At 46.6% G+C, this 25,515-nt stretch overlaps 2 protein-coding genes across 2 annotated transcripts; one reads left to right on the forward strand and one right to left on the reverse strand.

Annotated features, from left to right (window-relative positions):
• Positions 1-2,297: 2,297 nt before the first annotated feature.
• Positions 2,298-4,691, forward strand: LOC117837031 (protein IQ-DOMAIN 19). Its single transcript, XM_034716584.2, has 4 exons — positions 2,298-3,167; positions 3,271-3,492; positions 3,595-4,308; positions 4,427-4,691. Exons 1-4 carry the CDS (start codon positions 2,682-2,684, stop codon positions 4,439-4,441), a joined length of 1,437 nt encoding a protein of 478 aa, XP_034572475.1. The 5' UTR covers positions 2,298-2,681; the 3' UTR covers positions 4,442-4,691.
• A 1,169-nt stretch (positions 4,692-5,860) lies between these two features.
• Positions 5,861-14,947, reverse strand: LOC117837909 (protein NETWORKED 1D). The gene is made up of 6 exons (XM_034717718.2): positions 14,704-14,947; positions 13,983-14,048; positions 13,573-13,877; positions 9,621-12,970; positions 7,567-9,462; positions 5,861-7,269 (listed from the first exon to the last, which is right to left on the reverse strand). The coding sequence occupies exons 3-6, from the start codon at positions 13,670-13,672 to the stop codon at positions 6,133-6,135; spliced, it is 6,483 nt and encodes a 2,160-aa protein (XP_034573609.1). The 5' UTR covers positions 13,673-13,877; positions 13,983-14,048; positions 14,704-14,947; the 3' UTR covers positions 5,861-6,132.
• Positions 14,948-25,515: the final 10,568 nt, after the last annotated feature.

A 25,515-nucleotide genomic window follows, 5' to 3' on the forward strand; every position in this document is an offset into this window, starting at 1 on the left:
TTGCACATTATGTACATTCTATAACATGAATATTTCATAACTTGTTTTTTTCCCACTAAAGTGCTTGAGACAGGAACAAGGGAATAATTTATATGAATACTACGTCTGTGAGCACATGTACCATTTCGTTAGAGATAAGATGATATCAGACAATATAACTGTACGTAAAATAAACCTATTAATAATTAATCATTTCCTAGTTCCTTATATTTAATTGTTGGTGTAACATTCACATATTTTTTAAATTACAGATGATGCATATTAGAGAAGAACTCTTGAAGAAGGAGAGGCTTTTGGCAATCCAAGAAGCTCTCATAGGATTTCTAGTGGACGAGGTGATAAATCCCAATGGAGAATTTTATTACGATGGACATTCAATAGCCGAACCGAGCAACACCACGACGGGAGGATCCTAAGAATTACGAGAACAAATTATTATATATATATAGTAATTGTATAAATACTAGTTTGATGTGTATAAACTACTAAGAATTGTATATATAGTAGTTAAAATTAACATTATGCATATAATATCATGAAATATATATACAACATGCATACAATACGAGCGTATACAGTAAGAGCGTATACGTATAAGTAAGGATGTATACGTATAGGTGTATATATATATATATATAAGTGAAGTAACAATTAGCATTAATATGGAAAAGAATTCGGGGTAAAAATGCATGCGCTAGGCGCATGCATGTGACCCCCTTTAGTCCCGGTTGGTAATACCGGCCACGTGCATGCACCTGCATGCGCATGCATGGCGGGACTAAAGGAGATCTTTAGTCCCGGGAGCCTTTACTCTCGAAAGATTAGTCCAATTGAATTTTCGCTATATATATGTATATATATGTATATATATGAGCCTATCCAATTGGGACTGATACCTGTTTTTCCACCCATGGTTTTGCCCTTGTTCGTAGAGAAAAATGATTAATCTCTGGAGGTTGGAGGTAGTACGTGCACAGAGTGCCTTGTCTCCACGAGGCCAACACGAGGGTCACAGCAGGAATAATGGAACAATTTGTGGGGGACCAGGCAGATACATGTGACTGCCAACCACCAAACACACATCACTGCCCCAAATCATGCATCCAAACAAAATACATCCAGACATATATGCATGTATCAAATGATGCACATTCGCATAGGAGGGGGGTGATGAAGAAGGGATAAAATCTCGAGGATCAAGCTGCATGCAGCATCATATGGACAGGTGACAACAGAAGAATCTACTCTGTGATGAAAAAGTACATGGGACAGCAGACCACGTCATGGCATCACATGTTGCATGCTATCTTGTAAGGAATAATAATTAATAAGTGCAAAAAATGTATTTCAATACTTACCTATATGCACTACAAGTCTACAACATAAAGATGACCCTTTTGTGTGTGATGAATTTCTCCAATATGCAAGTACACCAAGAACATCAACTGATCATCAACAAATAATGCACATAAAGGTCTTGTTTTATATCAAGATCCAATCATAATGTGTATGTTTAAGAAAAAAACGAGCTCTCACAGGCCCATATATCATATCAAGCATTAAGTTTACGAATCACATGGCACACCGACCCAACCAAGACATGTGAGACCATGGCCGGCCTACTGATGCAGAGGTCCCACAGCCACACGCAACGACAGAAGGAAAGACAATCGCATTGAAAATGAACTGGAGATAGTCAAGTTTCATTTACGGGGTTTGGCAGCTATGCCATGCATTGCCACCTTCCTTCGTACTACAAGGGATTTTTTTATGTCTCGAGCGTCAAATATTAGCTGTATATATGAATAGCCAGGTTACAAATTAAAATCCAGTTCGACACCCATATATTCAAGTTTGCATTGACCGCTAGAAAATAAACAAATGTCAAAGACTAACTAAAGAACTATGCTTGTTAAAAAAATACACAACTTTATGTGGAAATTTAATTCCAAGTCGTAAAAACAGCTAAATAGGTGTACTAATTTTCACAAAAGAAAATGGTTTCTTTTATCTAAAAACAAAATAATGTACCCTTCTATCCAAATCCAATTTGCATCGGTAAAATAAAATCCAAAGTTCATATTCCAACAGTAGATGAGTAATTGCAGCATTTTGTGTATGAGTTTAGAATAACTTCAAATAATTCGCATTATTTTTATTTTCCCTTGTTAGAAAAAATACATGGACAAAGAAATGAGGAAGATCTTTTGATTTATTGTTAAAGAAGAAAAATACATGGACCCAGCTTCCTATCCGGTCGGGCTTGCCCAGGCCCAGTGCACTGCAGCCATTCCATAATCAAATCATCCATCCATTTTCCCTCCCCAAACACAGCCAGCCTTGTTGGGATCCTCCCCTCCCCTCCACCTCCACGTTCCCGTCCCGTCCCGCCGGCCCGAGCACATGGCGCGCCATTCATAAGCTCCCCGCCTCGGTTGACTCAACCGCCGTGCTGTACCTGTACCTGTAGCGCCGGGTGTTGGGGGTGGGTGGTTCGTCCGGTTGGTTGGCCGCTGGTGGTGATCCAACGCCGCATGCAATGTCCGCGCTCCTTCCCTCGTCGTCGAGCGCGGTGCTAGCTAAGTGGTAGTATATAGTTTCGCTGCGTTGTCTCATCTGAGCGAGGTGGAGGCCTGCGAGATCCTCTGTAGATTGCGTTCGAGCTTGGAGGAGGTTTGGCAATGGGGAAGGCGGGGCGGTGGCTCAAGAGCATCATAGCCGGGAGGAAGGACGGCGGCGGCAAGAAGGCGCTGCCGCAGCAGCAGCAGGGTGACGCCACGCCGCTGCCGGGGGGCGCGAGCAGCAGCTCAAGGGAGAAGAAGCGGTGGAGCTTCCGCCGGCCAGCGCCGGTGGCGGCGACGGCGACGGCTCAGCAGGGGAAGGCGGTCTGCTTGGCGCCGTCCCCGCTGTCAACGTCCCTGGACCCGGCCGCAGCGGGGCTCGCCGGCGTGTCGGTGTCGGGGCGCGACCTCGACCAGAACGAGCACGCCGTCGCGGTGGCAGTGGCCGCGGCGGCGGCTGCCGACGCTGCGGTCATGGCTGCCGCCGAGGCGGCGGCCGCGGTGGCGCGTCTGGCGGCGGCGGAGGACGAGAGCGACGTGTCGATTCCCTGCGCCGTCGAGGACGCCGCCGCCGCCAGGATCCAGGCCACATTCAGAGGCTATCTGGTGAGTGTGAATCCGGAAACTAGTAACAGACAGACCTGTCACGATCAGAAGGTAGCACCCTTGTGGACAGACTGAACATTGGTGTGCCTACCAATTGTTGCAGGCGAGGAAGGCGCTGTGCGCGCTGCGCGGGCTGGTGAAGCTGCAGGCGCTGATCCGGGGCCAGCTGGTGCGGCGGCAGGCCAACGCCACGCTCCGCCGCATGCAGGCACTCGTCGACGCGCAGTCCCGCCTGCGGGCGCAGCGCGCGCGGATGGCCGATGCGGACCATGTCGCCGCCTACCAACGCCGATCGCCGCAGCACCCCAGGCGCCGCAGCTCCTACGTACGTGACCAGCCATTCTTCGTTCGTTCCTCACAAACTTGGAAGAAGTCGGGGACACGCCTAGTGACAATGTACGGTTTGCTCTGTCGTGCATGCGCGCAGGAGATGGACCGGTCCGGCGAGGAGCGCGTGAAGATCGTGGAGATGGACATCAGCGACCCGGCAGCGCGGCGCGGGCGGAGCAGCTGCTCGGCGGCGGCGACCGAGTCCAGGGAGCACCGCCTCTCAGAGTACTACTGCTACGGCGGCGGCGGCGTGCAGTGCTCGCCCGCGCCGTCGTCCGCGGCGTTCGGCGCGGAGCTGAGCCCGCAGCGCGCGTACAGCGGCCACTTCGACGACGCGTTCCCGTTCGCCGACCACGCGGCGACGGCGCGGAGCAGCCCGTACGTCTCGCCGTACCCGTACGACGCCGGCGCCGCCGGGGGCGCCGACGGGTACGGCGCGGTCCCGAGCTACATGGCGAACACGGAGTCGTCCCGCGCCAAGGCGCGGTCCCAGAGCGCGCCGCGGCAGCGCACCGACGCGCCGGCGGCGGCGCTGGAGCGGCAGCCTAGCCGGCGCCGCAGCGGCGCGCCAAAGAAGATGATGCAGCGGTCGTCGTCGCACATCGGCGTGCCGGCGGCGGCCGCGTTCGGGTACGGCTACGGCTACGGGTACGGGTACGGCTACGAGCCGCCGCAGCAGCAGCGGAACCCCTGGGCGGGCGTGAGGCTTGACCGGTCGAGCGCGTCGGTGGTGGGCAGCGAGTGCGGGTCCACGAGCTCCGTCCTCACCGCCGCCACCGTCGGCTACTGCCGCTCGCTCGTCGGATTCGAGGTTCGTCGGAGTAGTTGATTGATTCTGAACTCAAATGCTTTGTTCGTTCCCTTGTTTAATCTTGAGCATCTATTAGTCGAGGCCTGAAATACGAGTTGGTGGTGTTGTTTTGGTGCAGAGGGGGCACTACTGAAGCTGAAACAGCTTGCTGCAAGGAGTGAGATGGCGACTCACCAATGCGGCAATACAATGTAATGCACAGTGTCAAGGAGTTGTTAACTTGGTTGTGGTGTTTGAAAGCACCTTGCAAAATGTTGAGGAAAATCCATCTGTGTGGTGATGGCCTTGTATGGGGATTCTTAGCTCTAGCTATCTGCATGTTTTTAAACAGGCAAGCGATGTGTAAATCCGTAAATGTGAACACTGATTGCCAAAGGTTTTCAGATCGAGTGCATTCCTCACCTTTTGATGAACTGAATAACTGATGATAACATGGTAGCATTAGGCCTCTGGTCGCAGTAGTAATGGCAACCGAACAGTCGCTTCGCTGTGCGCTCTCTATAACAGAATTTCAGAACTCATGCTGCTGGTGGCCATGAGCAGCAATGCCAATCAGCGTATTTGGGCTCCAGTATCTGCGAAGCCAGAAAAGGCCTACCCAGTACCCACTGCGAAACAAACTGTATGCTGCGGCAGAAATGACAGTCTGCAACCTTTCAGTTTTGCTCTTTCTTTTTCATAAAAAGAAATGATTCAGTTGTGCCGGCTTCATGGATGAGGCTGCAGGTGAAGTAGCAGTGGTTTGCCCATCCACATTCCACAAGCAGAGCTCGTACGCGCTGTGGCAATAGTAGCAGCGATCAGTAAGATGATCACGTCAAATATCTCGTAGTAAGCGTATGAGTGTATCTACCTCTGCTGTGCAGGAGGCATCACCTCGCAGCGTCCATAGTTCTAAAGTCCGACCTTGATATTCTTGCCCCCTACACCGCCCGCCCGCCCACTCCCTCCCCCCCCCCCCCCCCCCCCCCCCCCCCCACCCCCACCCCACCCCCAAATTAGCTCAATCACGTCTTACTCTTCTCGTCAGACATGGATTGCATTGTTCAACCTGCCACTCTCTCCGATCATCGAAGCCATCTCAAGAGGAGCCTCGGCACGAGATATCTGCAGATCGCGCTGGCGAACCCTGGGAGCAAGATCATCAGGAAGCTGGACAAATCCAAGGCGCTCCGGCTCATCGGCGACGAGTGGGTCGACGCCTGCGGTTACGCGCAGAGCAACTGCGAGATTGGAGCTGGCTTGCAGAGTGCTCTCTCTCTGACGAGCTCAACTGGTTTGCGAAGCTGTGTTCGTTCCTCTGAATACCCTATCTTCGCAGTTCTGCTCCGAGCAGTATTACTGCTAGTCTGAATCATGAATTTGGAGGGGAAATCTACAACGGTGAGAAAGATGGTCACAAGTATTCAGATTTGCTATGTACATTTGCAAAGAGCAGTACCTTTCTCCAAAACTTCAGTACACCACCAGTGACCCTGCATAGTGCAGTCTGAGCCTCGGAGAAAAATGCGCTGCATAGGCCATCAGTATGAAGCATGTATAGATACTCAGAGAAATAAAATGCCTTGATGGCTTCATATATCACATTGATAGCTAAGATTTAACACAATGAACTAGCTAAGATGGCCTCATTTTAGACAGCAAACCGGAAAATTTAATACATAAGCTTGTTCAGAATGCTAAGATTCTAACTCAATTACAAATGGGATCCTACTAACATCACTCGCTCTTCCAAAGCAGTGAGCCAGTGACACTCTGCCAGCCTCTTAGAGGAGCCAGCATCTCAATTTCCTTTTATTTCTTCTGCCGTGAGAACAAAAAAGGTTAGGGCTCAGTTCTTGGTTTTGGACGCACGCAGCCGCAGAACGGGGCCCTCTTCTTTTTCTTCTGCCCGCCACCACGGTCCTTCCTTCCATATAAATAATCCCTCAGAAGCACACGGGTGCGCTTGTCAGACACCTTGAGCCTTCGGTACTCATGCTCTTCCTCAAGTTTGAGCAAGACGTACTGTATCTTCTGAAGCTCGAGTTCCAATCTCGCCACATTTTCTGACCCTTTCTGTACCTGCTCAGAGATTTTCCTCCTGCTGGAGTACCCTTCTCGCTCAGTGTTCATATTATCTGACAATGCAGGATAATTCTCAGCCTTCCTAGTCAAATTGTTGTTGAAATTGATCTGTTCCAAGACATATCCATCAGTCTCATGAAGCTGCGTGCTCACACTGCTGTACTCAGAATTCATCGGGGATTTGCCCTTTGGTGGTTCCTCCATTTTGCGCTTCAACTCCTCAATGCTTGCTTGGATGCTCAACAGCCTCTGAGCATCAGAAGCGAGCCTCTCAAGTACACTCTTGCTCCACACTTCATGAGGCTCTACAGCTCCCTTTGACACCTCTAGCTTATTGATTTCGAGGTCTCTTCCCCTTACTAGTTCAGAGGAAGGGTACTCACTCTTCACCTCCTCAACCGCTTGTATATCATGCTCAGATGATGAGGACTTGGCTGTTTGATTCTTGCAGTTCCTCTCTGCTGCCTCCCACAGCTGAAGCATATCATCATCCAGCTCAGAATTTGCACCATTGCCAAGGGGGTAGAGGGTAGCTCCAGTGCCATATGGTGGGCAAGTAGATATCTGGTCGAGTTCAATGTCCTTCATTATCTGGACCTGCTTCCCTTTGGAGACCTCAACATCTTTTTGTTTCTCATTGTCAGAATATATTTCCTTTGCCTCCATGCGCGAGCTACCTCTTGCTTTAAGCTCTTGAATTACAGTATTTGCTGCCGCCAATTTAGCTGCAGACTCAGCTGACTCCTGATCTTGACGATCTTTGGCATTTAATAGAACCACTTGAAGTGCTTCTACTCTTGCAATCAACCCTTGTAACTCTGGTGTTCCTTCAGGTAAGCAGTGAGATTCCAGCCCATAATTACCCTCTTGCACATGAGGCATCTGTGCAGTTTCCTGAACAATCAGAGATCAGTTGTCAAAAGGGGGTTGTAGTTCATCATACGTACTATGATTGGAGTTGCTTGGTAAAAGTGTCGCATCCATATTGCGCATGAACCACAGATGAAATATACAGCTAATAATAGGCGAGGATAGAAGGAAGAGCAGTAGCAAAAACTTACTATCAAGTACTACAATCGTAATAGGATAACTAATGGTCAATTTTTGCTTCACTGAAAGAATAGTATTGTTTTTAACTGTATCAAAGATTTTGAAAATGGCATCTAATTAACAAGGACAAACAAAGATTACCTCTTTGCCTTCTGTACTACAAGGTTTCGACAGAGAAAGTGTGTTTTCTTCCAGCACACTGACTTGATCAGCCAATGATGCTATGAGATTTAGATGAGTGCCCAACTCAGCTTTCAGTTCTGCATGTTCTTCCTGAATGCCAGACATTTTTTTCTGCAGCTCCTCTATTTGAGCATCACGTGAATAGATCTCATTCATTAGCAACTCCTGTAGGGTTACTGCACTAATCTCTGTAGCTTTACCTTTCATCAAAAGCTCAAGTGCTTTTTCTTCATAGACCGCAGAATTCACTGAAGAGGTAATTGCATCACCCATCAGAGCAACAAACTCCCTCTCATAATGCCCAAGGTCAGATTTCAATGCCTCATTGGCTTGATGAAGCAGCAAAATTTCATCATCCTTGGTAGTTAACTGCTCAGCTAGTCTTGTGATTTTCTTCTCCAGTTCTCCTTTCACAACCTTAGCACCTTCAATCGCAACCTGAAGAGACCCGACAACTCCACACAGTTCCCGGTTCTTTTCTTGCAAGAACTGAACCTTCTCTTCAGCTTCCAGTAGCTCATCATCCTTCTGCGTCAACTGTGCCATGCAATTCTCAAGTTCAATGAATAACTCCTGGCAGACACTTTTATTAGTGTTCAGATCGAACTCCGAAAGGACTAATCGAGTCCTCAGAATCTCTAGCAAGTAGACGAAATATTCCTTTAAATTATTATTTTCCGATTCAAGCACCGTCGACCTTCTGCTCAGTTCATTAATTTCGAGATCAAGATCACCCTTAGCCAAACTCAACAAAGCCATCTCATCAGTAAGAGAAACCAATGCAGATGCTATCTCATTATTATGTCCCCTAAAGAACAAACACAAGTTTTCAAGCATCATGCACTCTTCAAGAACAGTACCATTCTCATCTTCCAAGTAATTGTACTTCTCACTCAAGGACTGGTATTCCTTAGATAAGGACTCAATTTTCTTGGTCAGGTTGGAAATTTCATCTTGTGAAGCCCTGTAGGACTCTCTTAAGCAAGATAGCTTCTCTTCTATGACGGATACTTCAGTTTTTAGCACATTTTCCCTTTCACTGCTTTCCTGTAATCCTTGCCTGAGCTGTTCATTCTCCTTCAACATCTGGTGATTACTAGTTTGCAAAGCAAGTGATTCTGCTACTCCACTTTCCACTTCTTTCTCCAGGGCACACTTACGTAAGTGCAGATCTCTGAGCTCCATCCCTAACTGCAACAAAACAGTTGAGAGAACTGAGAGCTCAATGTACATGAGCCTATTCACATCTTCAGTTTCATCCTTAAGTTTCAGAATGTTAATGGTTTCATCTGAAACAGTCTGCAACAGAATTTCATCTTCAGCTAAATCAGCAGGTCCTAAATCTTTGCAGATATTCAGAACCTTCATTTGCTGTGAAATCCCTACCCTCAGTTTTTCATTATGCATTAGCAATGTTTCTCTCTCTTCCTTGTTATATCTGGCTTCCTCCATCAGCTCTGAAACTAACATTGTTGCAGAATGATTTGCCTCAGCATACTTCTTGCATTCAGTGAAAAGAGCAACCTTCTTGTTTTGCTCATCAGCCAAACTGTTCTCCAAGATAACTGTATGAATAGAAGCACTTATGTTTTTCTGCTGCTCCTGTTGAAGCACCTCCTCCATATAGTGGTTTTTCGCTTCCAGAGAAGAAATCTGTTTCTCGTAGCTGTTTACTTGCAGTTTATGTGACTTTACTAATATTTCGTATTCCTCATTTTTAATTCTCAACTGATCCTGCAGTTCACTTACTTGATCATAAGCAAAATCCTTCTCTCTTGATACAGAGGAGTGTTTGTCTTCCAGATTGGCATGCTTGTCTTCTAGGGCTTTCATGATCACTGTAATGCTCTCCAACTGAAAGAAAGAATTTACTCGATACGTAAGATGAAAAAGAATTTAAGTAAAGAAAGGAAATTAGATGTTAATAGTTTATCAAAATTATGACTGTAATAGTAATAGTTTCTACTTCAATAAAAAAACTTTTGAGTATATAGGTTTACATCATTAAGTACCTGAGATAACAGATTGTTCTTTTCAGCAAAAAGCGCTGAATTATTTGTGAGGTGAGCCTGGCATGCTTCTTCAGAATCTTTCAGCTTTGTTCTCAAATCTTCTAGCTCAATTTTCATATCAGATAGCGAGATATCCAAGACTGAATTCTTCTCTAAAACATCTGATAAATGTTTACCAAGGCTCTCCAGCTCTGAAGCAAGATTAGCCTTTTCAGAAACATGGCAGGAAATTGCATCCTTCAGAGAGCTTTCCGAGACCTCTAATGTTTTTATATTCTCCCTCAATGCATCCATTTCAGCAGAGAGAGCTGAGTTATTTGCTAGTTGAGCCTGGCAGGATTCTTCAGAACTTTTCAGCTTCGTTCTCAAATCTTCTAGCTCAGTTTTTATATCAGATAATGAGGTATCCAAGATGGAATTCTTCTCTGAAACATCAGATAAACTTTTACCAAGGATCTCGAGCTCTGATGTAAGAACAGCCTTTTCAGAAACATGACAGGAAATTATATCCTTCAGAGAGCTTTCTGAAGCCTCAAAGGCTTTTATCTTCTCCCTCAATGCATCCATTTCAGCATTTGCATCTGAAAGTGAGTTCTCCAAGAGTGAATATTCTTCAGATAGCTTCTCCACCTCTTGGAGCTTTTCAGAAAGAAGTGCCTTTTCAACCTCATTCTTTGCACACACCTCCTTCAGTTTTGAGTTCATAATTTGCAATTCCTCAATTAATTTATGGTTTATTGCTGCACTGGTTTTCAGGGCATCCATCTCATCAACCAGAGTGTGATGTATCCCCTCTAGATTTTCCTTCTCTTCCCTTTGGCAAGCAAAATCTCTCCGAAGTACTTCTTTTTCATCTATGTGTAATCCCATTTCTGTTTGAAGTTTCACATTTAATTCCTTCAATGCTTCCAGTTCACGATGAAGGTCCTTTATCATAAGCTCAGTGGAAAGATTCTGTTCACGAAGGCTATGGATCTCCTCTGTGTGCTTGGTTACAATGTTCTCAAGATCCATCTTACTGTTCTCCACCTGACTTAAATTACCAGTCAGCTTCTCAATTTCCAATGCCAACCTGTTCACTTCATTCTGTGATTCAGAGTGAAGATTTGTCATCATAAGGAGAGATGATTCACCTTCAACCCGTTTCTGAGCCTCATCTTGTAGGCTAATTTGGAGGTTATCTGCTTCTTCTTTCTTATGTTTGAGTTCTTGTCCCAGCATCTGTACTTTGCCTTCAACCTGCTCCAGTTCTGCTTTCAAAGCCGTGAGTTCAGATTCAAGGCCAGATATCCTCGCTGAGGACTGCTGGTTCTCATGAAGGGTGGCATCCTTCTCGGCGTTTAGAAGTAGTATGGTATTCTTAAGTTCGGATGACAAGTTCTCCAACTCATTCAACTTGCCATTCTGCTTCTCAATCTCTAGATGCAACCTACTCACATCTTCCTGAGATTGAGAATACATTCTCTCCATTGACACAAGTGATGTTTGGGTTTGCAGCCTCTTCTCACATTCATCTTTCAAACTCAACTCCAAGCTGTCGACATTTTCATTCTTCTGTGCAATTTCTAGCTCCAGTAACTGGATTTTCTGTTCATGCTTCTCCATTTCTAACTGCATCTTTGAGAGTTCTAACTCCAAATCAGATGCTTTCTCCAATGACTTTTGTTGTTCAAGAAGTGCTGCATCCTTCTCGGAGTTCAAATCCAGAATGGTGTTCTTCAGTTCCTTCAGTGTGCTCTCCAGATTTAACTTGTTATTTTCCAAGTCACTCAGCTTCTCCGTCGATCCATCAAGATCTTGTGTCAGTGTTTTCATTTTTTCCTGCAACTGGGAATGCAGACCCTCTGTCATGAGAAGAGTTGCTTCAGTTTGTGTGCGCCTATGGCATTCATCTTGCAGCTGGGCGCGAACACTGTTCGCTTCTTCTCTCTCTTGTTCAAGATCTTGTGTCAGCAGCTGTACTTTCTGCCGAGTCTCTTCTACCTCTAATTGTAGCTTTGAGAGCTGAGATTCAAGAACTGAAACCTGCTCCACACACTGCTGGTATTGAAGAAGAGCTGCATTCTTCTCAGTGTTTAGCTGTGAAATGATGCTCTTAAGGCTTTGTATTTCACTTTGAAGTTCATTCTTTGAATCCTTGAGCGTGTTTATCTCATCATGAAGTTTCTGTATAAGCATCTCAGAGGAGTGGTTTTGTTCAGTAAGGCTCTCAACATCCTTCTTCAGCTCACAAACAGTGTTCTCAAGGTCCTCCTTGGTCTGCTTGAGATCATTCAACTTTTCATTTGCCATATTTATTTCTGTAGCCAACCTCTGTACCTCTTTATGAGATTGAGCAAGCTCCTTCCCCTGGGAAAGTAGAGCATTTTCAGCCTGCATGCGCTTTTCGTGCTCCTCTTGGAAGCTGAAGTGGAAACTTTCCAGTTCCTTAAGCTTTTGATCTAGTTCTTGTTGTTGCATCTTCATCTTCTGATCCAAACCCTCAGCCTCAGACTGTATAGCAATATTGAATGTTTCAGCATTAATTAGCTTCTGGACGTCTGCAGCCATTTCATCAGTTAACTTCTTGAGGTCAGCCTGTGCTTTAGAGAGCTCAGACTCCAATGTACATATTTGCTCAGAGGATTTATTATATTGCAGAAGAGATGTGTCTTTATCAGAATTCAATTGCAATACTGTCTCCTTAAGGATTTGGATCTCATTTTCAGCCTTGTCTGCCCGCTCAGATTCTGACAACATCTGTTGTTTCAGATTCTGGCTCTCAGCTAAGAGTCTTGAAACTTCTTGTTGCAAATTTTCCATGTCTTTGCTGATGTCCTCTTTCTGTTTAACTTCTGGGCTTTGAAAGGTTAGGCCTTTCCGCACCTTTCCATCAAAACCAGCCCGAGGAGCATTTTCACCACTCGATGACAAATCGTTGAACAACTTTAGGCCTTTTCGACTTGACAATGCACTGGTTTCCTCAGGGTGTGTACCATTCCTCTTGGATGTGAAATTCTGTGGTGACACCCCAACTCCGTCCTTCTGCTCATTGGAATCAAACGGTGCACGGGTGGAAGTAGACATATCTGGAGTATGTGGCTCCATTTCTTGGCCAGAAGCAGAGGGTGATTCATCTGACATTGACGGCATCTGATTTGGAAATGCTTCGGACATTGTTCTGTGAGCCTGACGAAGTGCCCCAGTGGCCTGATCATACCTTTCTGCCAGCGCACGATATGCTCGATAGAACTCCTCCACCAATTTCATTAGCTCTGGGCGTTTCTTGTAGTACATCTCCGCTCTCCTTGCAAAAGAATCGGCATCTTCATTGATAAGTTTGATCATTGATTTAACCTTTGTGTCCATGTCTGTTGCACAAAACAAGACCCAATTAGTTCGTTGACCACACTGATAGTTATGAAATGGTACATATATATAGAACAATGTTGGTTACTCCTACTGCTACATGACAAAGTAAAAAACACCTATGCCATCCAAGCATTTCAACCCATGGAAAAACAGGACTATAGAAATCAGATTCAGGGTCGCCCCATGATAAGATTATTTTGTCATCCTTTCATATGATATCTTCTTTCCATATAGAAAATGCACTTCACATCCAAAATTCATTCAGTTTTCACATGAAAGGGGAACTTTTGAGTTTTGACACATAATCAGATTGTGAAAATATTGCATGCTTTTCCAAATTCAAGTACCATATGTGCAAATTTTTATCAAACACTGGCATTGAGAAAACAGCCCAATGGGCTGGAAAGTTACACATGTAATGACTCACAGCATGAGCAATGAAATTTAGAAATGTAGTCCCAGGCTGAATAATAAGTGATAGGTAGGGCACAAACAGTGCATAGTCATGAGCTTGGCAGGCTGTTATCTTTGCCTTAGCCTTTCTAGTAAATTAGGAAAATTGCTCTTTGGTAAAAGATGAGCTGAAGACAGAAAAACTCACCACTGAGATTTTCCTGGAGCCATTTGGAGTTCTTGGGGCTGATATGGCTGACCCACAACCATGAGTACTGCCTTGAGTCATGACGCGCCAGAGCTGCCATTGGTGCTAGATAGCAACACAGACTACTCCAACCAGTAAATAACGTCTCACTTCCTCAGCACTTAGACAAGTGCAGAAATACAATATTGTATCCTTGAAATCTGAAAATTTCTGAACTTGCTCGCTTTTCAGAATGTGGGATCAGCAGAATTAGCTTGTGCAGTCATGCTACAGCAAGCTCCCGTCCAAGTTGTTAGTGCTTTTACCTGCACAATTACAGACACAAACAGCGTGAATAAAATCAGCTAAACAAGTTGTCAGCAACACTGACCAATCAACAACTTCATGGCAGCCTATGAGTTAGTACATACCAGTGGCAAGTCTTTGGATTAGTTGAACTGGCAGGAAGATATATGGATAATTCGTACTGCAGTAACCTGAAATCAAGGAGGAGAAAACAACACAGTAGTCAGTATTGGATGGAGAACGAACCCGTGCATGCATAGGCATAGCAAGCTGCAAAGGTGAAACGCTTCCGTCTTGTCTGATTTAATGTAAACAACAATCAAAATCTTCACAGACTGAATGATAATAGGTGGAACCAGAAAGCAATCCCGTCAAAGATTTTGGGAAGAGAAAAGCAACAGGACTGAAAACACAAATCCCCAAAGCCGAAATTTCCGCACGGAGCAACAACCTCGAACCGCGATGCTGCAGCAGGACAGCAGCACCCAAGAAAGGATCAGAGGAGCAAGTTTCGGAAGCAAACCTCACGACCGAGGCGCCATTCAACAAGCAGAAAATAAAAAAAAAACAGAGAAGGGATATGAATCACATGATCCACGCCGGCTGGCTGTTCTTTGTCTCACCCCACCAACCAGACCCACCCGTCAACACCAACCATTCCGCCAATCCAATTCCCAGCAAATGCAAATCACGAAGCACCCAAAAAGATGGATCTTTGAAGCATCCAGGTGCAAAACATGGATCAAGAAAGGCCATAAACGGGCAATAATCACGGCACGGAAAAAGGGAACCAAAGATCCAATCTTGCAGCAGAGTCCAGAGCGGGGTGGGGGAGCAAAAGCATACCAGGTGGAGCCTCTCAGGCGGAGCGGCGGAAGTGAGCGGCGGCGGCGAGATGCCAAGATCCACCGAGCTGCCCACTTTCTCCCTCCATCTTTCTCAACCCATCCCCGTGCTGGGGTGCTGCGCCCTCTCCCTATTGCGTTTATCCTGCTCTGGAGCCTGCCCGCGGCGTGGTGCCAAGGAGAAAGGCTGCTTGCTTGGGCAGGACACACAGTAGGAGGCGGCAGTATGCGGGCCCCACCGGAGAGCGGACGATACAGGAGGAAGGAATAGACTACTCGTGACCAGCCTTGGAGGTGATGCCAATGAGCTGGTGTTTTGGGCGTCATAAATGGGATGGCGTCAATTTGGGGAGAGAATTATATGAATATCAAGCATCTACGAAGCAAACGGCTACAATAAGGTGCTGTTTGAAATATTTTTCCAAAAAAAAAAAGGCCCGTTGTGATTGAAACGGCCGTTTCAAATTTCGCGTAAATTTTGTGCCCGTACATAGTACTTGCTCATCGAGTTCGGAAAAACTTAGCATCATGTTTTTTTCTGCTTCTCACTTTCATAACCGGGACCTGAAACATTCCTGGTGGTGGTGGACATGAGTCTGTTCCTCTTTGATCCAACATGTAAAGGTGCAATCTAACACGAAAATGATTGGATAAAAGTGTGCGGTGACTTTGCTCTTACACCAAGCATTTTTCCCTCCCCCTGCTTAATTAGCTTACATCCTTCACGTCCATTCCTTTTGTTTTATTAGACGTCCCGATTCCTCATTAGAAAAAGTCCCATCGAAATAAGAGGAGTATATTGAAAATTATCACCTAGCGTCAGGATGATATATGTGCAACGTGAAGCCCGAGGTCACATGCATGTCAACAATCTATTGCACATGTGTACGATTTTTTTAAAAAAAAAACTCAGTAGGTGATACAGCATTTGCGATGGCAATATTACGGATATTGTAATAAATTAAAAGAAAACATTGTATACAGTCTACAGAGTCGTTGAGTGTCCGTCCCAGCAGGTAAATGCTGGGCTCTCCACTCCAGTTCATTCCAACGAAGCAAGATGATGAGCATTTTGTCTTGTCGTCCCTGCCGTTGATGGCAAATTCTTTAATGGTTCGGAGTACAGTTACCAACGGATGTGTTGATCCGATCATCGGAGGGCGTTGATTAAAATTTTGGCTGACTTGGCTGTTACGGGGATCGAGAGGACAGAACGATGATCCCCATGTGGTTGCAGAGGTGTCCATGACAAACGTCACGTTCTCTTGCAACCGTTGCTCATCCGTGTGCCGTAGGCACGCACACCGCCGGACTTCCTCCTTTTCCAAAGAGTATTCAATGCAACGGAACCCCTTTTTTCACACTACGACCTTTTTTCTCAATTTTGCCCGTACGCTTCGAACGCAGAAATTTAATCTGTACAAGTTCGAATGCCATCTTTATCAAGCACAAGGCCGGTCCGACACTCATCAAGTTCGGATGCACATTTGCGCTCACAGTTTCCAATTTTTTTCCTTGAAATAGAAAGATTCACACAAGTCACGCATGGACCTAAGCAAAATAAGCTCGGTCCGATACTCATTTGGGGCGGGGCTTGGCACTAACTTTACTGATTCGAGCAGTCAGGTAGAGTTAACGGGTAGATTTGGAAACTGATTTTAAACTCGAAAGAAGTTGCCTTTTTTGTCGTTTTAGATCGATCTGACCCGCAAAATATTCAGTTGGGCCCTCACATGAGTCATGTACATTTGGGGATTGCAAAAATCACTCTATATTTTTTTTAAACGAACCACATAGGATAGTACAGTTTCTATTGATATAGCAGAGAAAATATAAGATTACAACCCTGGGAGGCTATAGGTAGGGAAAAAAAGGAAAAACAGCTCTACTCGTGCGGTTGGATTGGGATGTCAACGCGGGTAACCACTTAACTCAAAACTGCTAAACCCAACCGGTTGGATTGGGACATCAACGCAGTCGCACCACACCACTCAAACAGCGGCAGCATAGCACACTGCACCACTCGACTCGCAACAGCGTAGAGCCGAATCCTTTATCGCGACACCCCCAACAGTCTCATGCTCATGTAGTCGCCGAACCTCCAAGCGTGACTCCGCGTCGATAGGGAACCGAGAGAACCAGACCGCACCGCACCGAGAAGGCCACCGCCATGTGGGACCCTTCGTCGTAGTGCTACTGCAACACCACACTCCGCCCGACAGAGTGATACCACCAGACCCCGAACCTCTCGCAGTCGCCACCACGAAAAACGCAACGCACAGGAGCCTCGCCACATCCGTCGTTGGACTTCACCTCCTCAAAGAAACATCGCGCGCAGGAGTCTCACCACGTTCGCCACAGTACCCCCTTGTCACGGATCCGTTTCTTTTGTCACCGTCAGAATGGTGAACAATGTTGCCTCACTACCCAATGTCTTCATCAAATAGCCAAGCCGCCGCCGCAGGTCAACTTTGCCTCGTTGCTCAATCCGCGCACATAGCCTCTGCTGCCGTGCCAGCAAGCCAAGTAAGTCGCTTTGTTGATGCTCGTTATTGACACACTTTTAGTGCTATTTAACTAGATCATGCATATTTCTATACTAACTCTCCAATTGGCACCTAAAATAATCCATCCCATTATTGCATATGTGTTGAATTTTGCAGCATATTGCATTTTCATAGTAAATACGATATAATTAAGGGGATTTACATAAAGAGTTTAATGGATAGACATGGGTCATCAAGGGAAGCCTGCACGAGTAAGGAGAGGATCAGAAGGGCTAGAAAGGGTCCAGGCCGATCGGCCTAGGATCCTCCAAGCCAATCCATTCCAAGGCTCGATCGACCTCCCATTTCTTCAGCGTGATATCCACAACATCTCTAGGATTTTTTCATCGACCATTGACCTAGAGCCGCTGCCTATGAAGGACAATGAATAGCCCCCTCATGGATTACTTGAAGAAGAGAGAGAGGAGGAGGAGGAAACACCATGAAAACACCATCCACCGCCGCTACAAGAAGGAAAAATGAAGAGAAGATTGGATCTACAGGAGGCCACGCGAAGCGAAACACCAGGGGAGGCACAAACCCCCTGAGCCGATCAGCTCGGAGATGCCTAGGCCGATCGGCCTGGGGCTTTCCTACCCCGTACGTCGTCATCTTCGGTCCAATTGATCTACAAGGCATCCTTTACCTCGAATTGTGTCAACATGTGTAAGATCATGGGGTAAAGTCTCTGTTTGTCATCGGGGTTGTATGAAGATCTTGATTTGTAATCGTTGAACCTCTTGTTTAAGATCTATTTGTTATCAATTATATCTTGATGATGCTCTTTCATGTAATAGCTGGTCAGAGCTACTTTGACTTGGTTATATGCTTATCTAGAATGATCATCATGTCGTGTTCTTATTGTCCAATAGTTGAGTACTACCCTTGTGTAGTGACAATATGCGAGATCATGTCGTGTTCTTATCATCCAATAGTTAAGTACTACCCTTGTGTAGTGACAATATGCGAGATCATGTCGTGTTCTTATCGTCCAATAGTTGAGTACTACTCTTGTGTAATGACAATATGCGAGAGGGAAAGTATTGGTCATGGTTCATATCCACTTATGATAATACTTAGATCGAGTTCTTTCATGCATGGCGATTTGCATCTGCAAGTGATCCTAGATCCCTAGGACAAGCATTTTATCTATCTTGTTCACACCTTTATTCTCTATCTACTTGATCTAGATTGCTAAGTTCGTTTGGTTTGTACAATCTTATTCAATAAAAATGCTTTCCGTTATATAGATTAATGCTTAGTTAAGCGTGCAAATCCCTTATTCCATGGATTGATAAACCTTGAGGGATCTCTAAGGGAAAAACTACAACTGATCCGTGCGCTTGCGGTTCATAAATTGGCGTGCTAACTGCTGTCAACACGCTTGCGCCGTCTTCCGATGATGTATCGCACCAGAGTAGCCCAACATAGTTGAGCAACCCGCTGCAAGCCTAGTCATCCTACAATGTCATTGCTGCAAGCGCCATCCTCCGACGCAGTCCCACACCGCACTAACAGCTACCAAGCAACGCCAGCTGTCGTAGTCCGCTGCAAACAGCCAACCCAACAAACATGCGGCAACCCCTGGCCGCCACCACAACTACGATCACCTCCACATGAGCTCAGCAACCCCCGTCAAGATTGCCATCCTGCACCATGCCGTCTTGCCGCGTCGCAAGCCCATCACGGCAAGACCGCCACCATCGACGGCAGCCTTCCATGACCATCGGTGTCACTAGTATTGCCACAAGCCGAGTTGGGTCTCTAGAAACGACGCCTCCAAGGAGGGCATCTAATAGCGCCGCCGTCGCTCGTCCAAAATCTGGATAGAGTTTTCACCCAGAGAACCCCGTGCAGTGGGGATAGAGCTCCAACATGACGCCCCCAGCGGGGAGAACGACGCCCTAGAACGCCGCCACCATCGCCACCAGCAAGATTGCCGGTAAAGGTTTTCACCCGAAGCGTCCCATCCCTAGCCGCTGCACACACACAGCTCGATAGTACAAGGACTACAGCCATGAGTTTTTATTGCTTGGAGTTTTTATTTTGTCGTATCACTACTCAGTTTAATTTGTATCTGTTTCCCAAATATGATAAACCGTTAGCCATTCCAAAGAAATTGTTGGCAAAGACTTTATCAAGTGTTTTTGTCCAAAAAGATTGGTCGGTTAATGCTAATATTGCCGAAGGTTTTTCCACAAGTACTATCAGTAGATAGAATAGTAGAACTATACGAAAATGTTAAACCGTCGGCCACCTTTTTTTTCCTCCAAACTATCAGTTAACACTAGATTCTCTGGTGTTTTCAGAAACTGCTGGGCATTTGTTTGCTCCCACTCGGTAAATTTTGCATTTCTGATAGTGTATAATCGTGATGCTTTTTAGATATTCCAAAAGAATGGTTGATGAGAGGTTAAACATTTTAACTCTGAGTTATTCTGTTTGTAAAAAAGAAAATTCATATAAGTCTAATCCAAACGCTTGAACAAGTTTGACTTGGCTAGTTTGGCCTTTCATCACTGTACGTAAGTGTAAACGGATAGAATTGGTTAAACATGCATGCCGTGTAATGGCTTTTGCAATAGATTTTGGGTATGGGTGATACGGTGAACATTTGCAACAAACACAACTCAGAAGGATCACAAACTCCAAGTTATACATGACGATGATTTTTGCTTTTGCAATCTTCCTAATATTTGGAATTGCACGGTACGTGCGGACAAAAACGTTAATATGTAACGAAGCTTAATAAAGACCCTTTTTGTAAAACGGGCAGGCAGAAAGCTGCCCATATTTTCTCATTGTGTCTGTGCATTTGAAATGCAGAAATTGAATTTGTTGAATGTCATGCGGGTGCTTTTATGTGGTACTGTACCGTGATAGTGAGACTCTCTTTTCTTAAAAAAAATAGAAGATCACAAAATGATCCCTCTGTTGTGAGGCTTCATGTGTCACATTCTCACTATGGCGCCGTATGGGCGTAGTGTGATAAATTTTATATTTTGAGATAACCAAATAAAACTCTGGATCGATGATTTGGACTCTATACATAGGCCCTGTTTGGCATGGCTCCAACTCCGGGTGGAGCTGCTCCACTCCAGAACTCCACATGGAGCCAGCTCCGCTCCAAAACTCCAGAACAAAAATGAGGTGTTTGGCTAGATGGGTGCTCTCAGCTCCAAAAAAGATCGATTTCAGTGTGGATTGCCATTGTTGCCCCCCAATTAAGGCCCCACTTGTCATCCTCTCTATCCCATCTTCTTCTTCCCCTTTTTCCACTGCACTGTGCCGCACACGGGAGACCCTCCACGGGTGGCGGGGTGGGTAGCGACGGGGCGGCGGGTGGCGACGGGCGACGACGGACGGCGACAGGTGGCTGGGTGGGTGGCGACGGGCGACGACGGGCGGTGGGCGGCGGCGACGGGCGACGGGCGCGGCGGGCGGCGGGCGGCGACGGGCGGTGGGCGGCGGTGACGGGCGACGGGCGCGGCAACGGGCGGCGGCGGGCGGCGACGAGCGACGGGCGGCGGCGGGCGGCGACGGGCGACGGGCGGCGGCGGGCGGCGACGGGCGGCGGCGGGCGACGGGCGGCGGCTGGCGACGACGGGCGACGGGCGCGGCGACGGGCGGCAGCGGGCGGCGACGGGCGGCGGCGGGCGGCAACGGGCGGCGGGGCAGGCCGGCCACGGGGGTGGCGACGGGCAGGGCTTTGGCGGCGAGTGGGGCTCGGGAGAATAGAAGGGAGAATAGAATGAAACATTTTTTTGTGTAACCAGTGGTATTGGTGGGTAATTACCCACCAACTCCACGAGAAGGTTCAAAAGAGAGGTTTCTGGAGCAGCAAAAGAGGTGCTCCAAAACTCCACCTACATTTGCACTACAGCTCCATGGAGTTGGCAACTCCATGGAGTTTTGGAGTTGGGGTGTTTGGCTGAATTTTTTGATGGAGTTGCTGGAGTTTAGGAGTGGAGCCGTGCCAAACAGGGCCATAGTGCGTAATTACAAAACCTTTCTAGCCATGAAACATGTATAGAGAATGTATAATTAAGAGGCTTGATGTCTTTGTGATTGCATCAGAGAACATGTTCAAATATTCAATTTCTTTTAGGCTACACGGTTGTTGTGGACAAAAAAGGAAAAATCATCAGTAACCAAAAGCACTAGTAGTATATATTTTGGTCTTCTTTTTTTTATAAAGGAGAAATAAAGCTTCAGATGGGTCGTGCAAGTCACGTGTAAGCAGGACGGATCTGAACTCGTGCTTTTCTATATGATAATCATATATTACGTATAAGTACTCGATAATTCTTTTATTAAAAATAGTGGTTCATTAAAAATGCATGCAAAAACATGCAGCGAAAAGGGTGATGAAAACATAGAGTAGCAGTTGGCTATATTAAGTTGTAGGCGTCGTTACGAATCCCCTGATCCGTGTTCCCTTCCCAACAGAAGATGAGGCGTGGAGAAGATGGTAGATGACCTGTGTCCCTTCCCAATCCCAAGCATGACACACACGAGGGACAGTAGATGTAGGTGGAACAGATCTCTTATTCAATAATAGATGAGTACAGATTCCATTATATAGGGTCAACCTTCAAGGTATCTTCGGTATAAACCCATAATTATCCCTAATCAAAGGGATATCTGTTATATAGTGCTACACCCATGGTACTGTCATACTCGTCAACAAGTGTGAATTACGCACCGTTTTTTCCCCTTACGAAGTCGCGTTGTTCATTATTCCTGACTTCCTGTAGATTTTTAGATTAGAGACTGGGAATGGTTCGGTTCGGCAAAAACAAACCCTATGAATAATCCAAATCGAAAGGGAAAAAAAAGGTATAGCATTATTGGCTCGTGATTCCAATTCCAAGCAAGAGTAAACAAGGTTATCGTTCCTGCGCGGTGGGCGCCGCCTGCTGGCGTCACGTGGGCCCCACACCCAGTGAGCGCACCCGCGGCACCACAGCCTTTTGTTGCAGCTTCTGGCTGCTGTTGTCCTGTGACGCCATATGCCAGCACCACAGCCTCCATTTTCTACAGCTTCTGAGCTTCATAGCAATAGCAGTAGGCGGTTGCTTCGTCAGGGAGGAGCTCCGAAGCAACTGATGAACAAGAACAGGCGTACGGGTGGGTGGTTGGTCAGATGGGGAGCCGCTGTCAGTCGTCGGTGGCGGCAGCCATCACACATCAGCCAGCCACTACAAAGGATTCCGGCGTTTTGTTCTTGTCATCAAGAAGTGGTTGGAATTTTCTTTTTGTGTAAACAAAACATATGGAGGGGGAATTCAGGCGCCGGTCGAGCTAATCTGACAGCGTGGATGGGAGCCAAAACATAGGGAGCCGTCGCTGACTCGCTGTCCCTGCTGAGTCATCATCTTTTTCAGAGTTGGGAAGGAATCTTGCGGGCTTTTCTCATACTGCCAAATCGAAACCCAATCTCAGGACTCTCCGTCTAGGATGGCTGAGATAGCACTGTATTTGTACGTAGTAGCACTTGATAACAACCTGCAAATCCAGATCGGAAATTGCCAGGATTCCACAGCAAGTCTGCGCATGATCGCATCGCCTACGGCCTCGGCCATGAAAGAAAGTAAAGTGATCACATGCATGATGCTACTGATCGAGCTCGACGGTGTGGATGAGCGGTAGCGTTACGTCGCGTCGGACAGGAATTCGTGCGGCTGCCTGCTCCTGCCCCTTATCTGTGAAACCCCGATCGAGAAGTGCACCACAGCCGGGGACCGTCGAACTTTTTGCAGATGGGCTTCAGAAGCCACTGTCCATCTCCACGGGTGGTGGAAACGGAATGATGGTTGGTTGGATGGATGGTGGTTGCTCATCGCAGTTTCACGTGGCTTCACTGACCCGGCGGATGATAAAAGATTGCCACCTTTGTCAGCAGGCAGACGTTAGTTACTTGCTAGTATCTCTGGTCCAGTCATTGGGCGGTGTCACAGAAGAGAACGGTCATCAGTGGGAGCTTCGCGCAGCTGTTGCTTTAGCAGGAAGCCTTCTCCAGTCGTCGGACCAGCATCAACAGGTAAAGAAAGGAAGAAGGAAGCCACTGGAGCTGAGGCCCATCAGCCACAGCCTTGTGAGTGCACTGTAAACGAGCCGCTCGGTCCTAAACACCATCATTAGGTAGGCTGCAGGAAAGCCGTTTGTGCCGTCTCGGTACTCCTTATTTATGATTCAAACTTGGTAATATTTGATAATATTTGATCAATAATTCAACTATTATTTTTTTATTTTTATAATGTAAAATTTATATGGTTGGATTCGTAATCAAATATACTGTAAAATGATTATACGTTTATAACCATAAACAATATAATATAAGATAAACGAATAGTCCGAGTATTATTTGGTGCCAAGTCATACCACACCTTATAAACATAGGTGGAGGAAGTATGTTCAAACACAAAAAAAAATTAATATTTCAACGTCTAGCTGACAAGCGGGCCCCGTCGAATTGGAACATGAACGGACATAGCCACACATGCATGGCGAACACAGGAGCGAGCTTAATTGGCTTTGCCAACTGGAATCCGATAACCAGCGCATCACAAGATCACAGCGTTGGACGGGAAGGAGGAGAGAAACACAGCTGGGCAGAGCACGCAGCATGAGTGACCTCCCATGCCGTCGCAAAGTGCCATGGAGCCTCCATCAATGCCTGAAAAGGCCACGTCCGGCCGCGCCCAAACAAAATCCTGCATCTCCCTGGGTCCCGAGATCTCGATGGCGACGCACGCAAGCCTTGCAAGCTTGGGACTGTACGTACATACAAAGGGGAAGAAGAAGAAGCATGTACCCTTGCTGTGATAGGGGGGGCTCGCGATCGCAGCAGATGGGTGTACGTACAGCTGGGTATATTGGCATCAAGGGGAGGCGCCTTTCGGCACACAGCTTTTCCCTAGGACTCGCGTGGGTGCCTCACGCTCGCCCTCACATGGCGTGTCAAGCCGCCATGTGTGGTGACGCCTGTGCGCGCGCGCGTAGATGCGCTCATGTGCAGCAAAAAGAAACTGTCGCCGAATAATTGCTTTGTTGGATTGGAATACAAGTGCCTTTTTTTATTTTAAAAAAACGAATCAACGGCAATGGTTCAACAAAAGCACTCGTAAATTGTCATCAGCCTCGATTCGATTCGGCTTTTACGTACCAGGATACGATTAAAGGGTCCACTCAGACAAGCTCGCAGTGATTTTCTTTTTCTGGCTAGAAAGGATGGCGATCTACTCCTCCCTCCTACAGTACTATCATGGAATTTTAAAGATGCATTTGTCATTGTTTTTGCATCTACAATGTAGTTGGGATTTGAGGGGGAAAACAAAGAACAATTAGCTGATTTGACACGCAAATTTGATCAGCAGAGACCATGCCAGTTGGTTTGAAAAGAAAATGGTGAGAGACACGACCGGGAGAGAAGCAAAAGCAAAGGGCCGCAACCTCATGAAATGCACGGCACGATTGCCCTCAGCACAAAAAGAAAAAGCTCAAGATTCTAAATGGGCCTCATTTCAATCGTGCGATCCGGCTTGATTGAGATGCCGAATGCTGCTGTCAGTGTACGAAAAGAAAAGGAACAAGAATCACTGCGCTTACCGATTTTTATTACCTGATAATTTGCATAGCAAACCGAACTTTGTAGCAACTGAAACTCGTTCCAAAGGACTCATGGGTGCAAAGGCAACAGCCCTGTTTGGCATGGCCTAAAATTAACTTTAAGCAAGTTTTTAGCCAGCCGCCCACGAGTGTAGTATGAATATATACTTTTTTCGGAGATTGGGCTCGCCGTCATTCAATTAGCCTGTTTGGTATTTGAAATTTACTAGGCTAGCTAGCTATAAAATTGTTTCTGGGGATGATTTTGACGCACAAGATTCCGCTTCTTTGCAACTGGACGGAGCAATAAGCAAGCCCTCAGGCTCAGGCCAGGATTGAAAATTTGAAATGGTGAATGGAAAATGTCAAGGATCTGATCTGAGACCGAGAGCCTATTTGCTGCTGCTCTATAATTCATCAGGCCGAAAGAAAGTCGAGCTCCACATTCTGGTCTATTTGCGGCCCATGCTCGGCCCAGCTCAGAACCCCTAGCCAATCCCCACTGTCGCTCGGCGCTCATCCCCGCCGCAACGCCTCCGCCCCCGGCCGCCGCCGCCCATCTCCCGGAGAAACGCCGAGTCGCGTGCCGTCGCAGCAACCGCCACCAACACCACCAGAGCCCTCCCTAAGGTCAGTTTCACCCCCGACCCGCCGCC

This window comes from Setaria viridis, chromosome 9, assembly GCF_005286985.2.
Source record: "Setaria viridis chromosome 9, Setaria_viridis_v4.0, whole genome shotgun sequence".
NCBI classification, from domain to species: Eukaryota; Viridiplantae; Streptophyta; class Magnoliopsida; order Poales; family Poaceae; genus Setaria; species Setaria viridis.

Bases quoted from the DNA above. Each gene is read 5' to 3' on its own strand.
- LOC117837031 (XM_034716584.2), top strand. From the start codon at position 2,682: ATGGGGAAGGCGGGGCGGTGGCTCAAGAGCATCATAGCCGGGAGGAAG. The intron at 3,168-3,270 runs GTGAGTGTGAAT...CAATTGTTGCAG, and splicing joins CCACATTCAGAGGCTATCTG to GCGAGGAAGGCGCTGTGCGC. The intron at 3,493-3,594 runs GTACGTGACCAG...GCATGCGCGCAG, and splicing joins CCAGGCGCCGCAGCTCCTAC to GAGATGGACCGGTCCGGCGA.
- LOC117837909 (XM_034717718.2), bottom strand. From the start codon at position 13,672: ATGGCAGCTCTGGCGCGTCATGACTCAAGGCAGTACTCATGGTTGTGG. The intron at 12,971-13,572 runs GTGAGTTTTTCT...TTTGTGCAACAG, and splicing joins GCTCCAGGAAAATCTCAGTG to ACATGGACACAAAGGTTAAA. The intron at 7,270-7,566 runs GTAATCTTTGTT...CTGATTGTTCAG, and splicing joins GTAGTACAGAAGGCAAAGAG to GAAACTGCACAGATGCCTCA.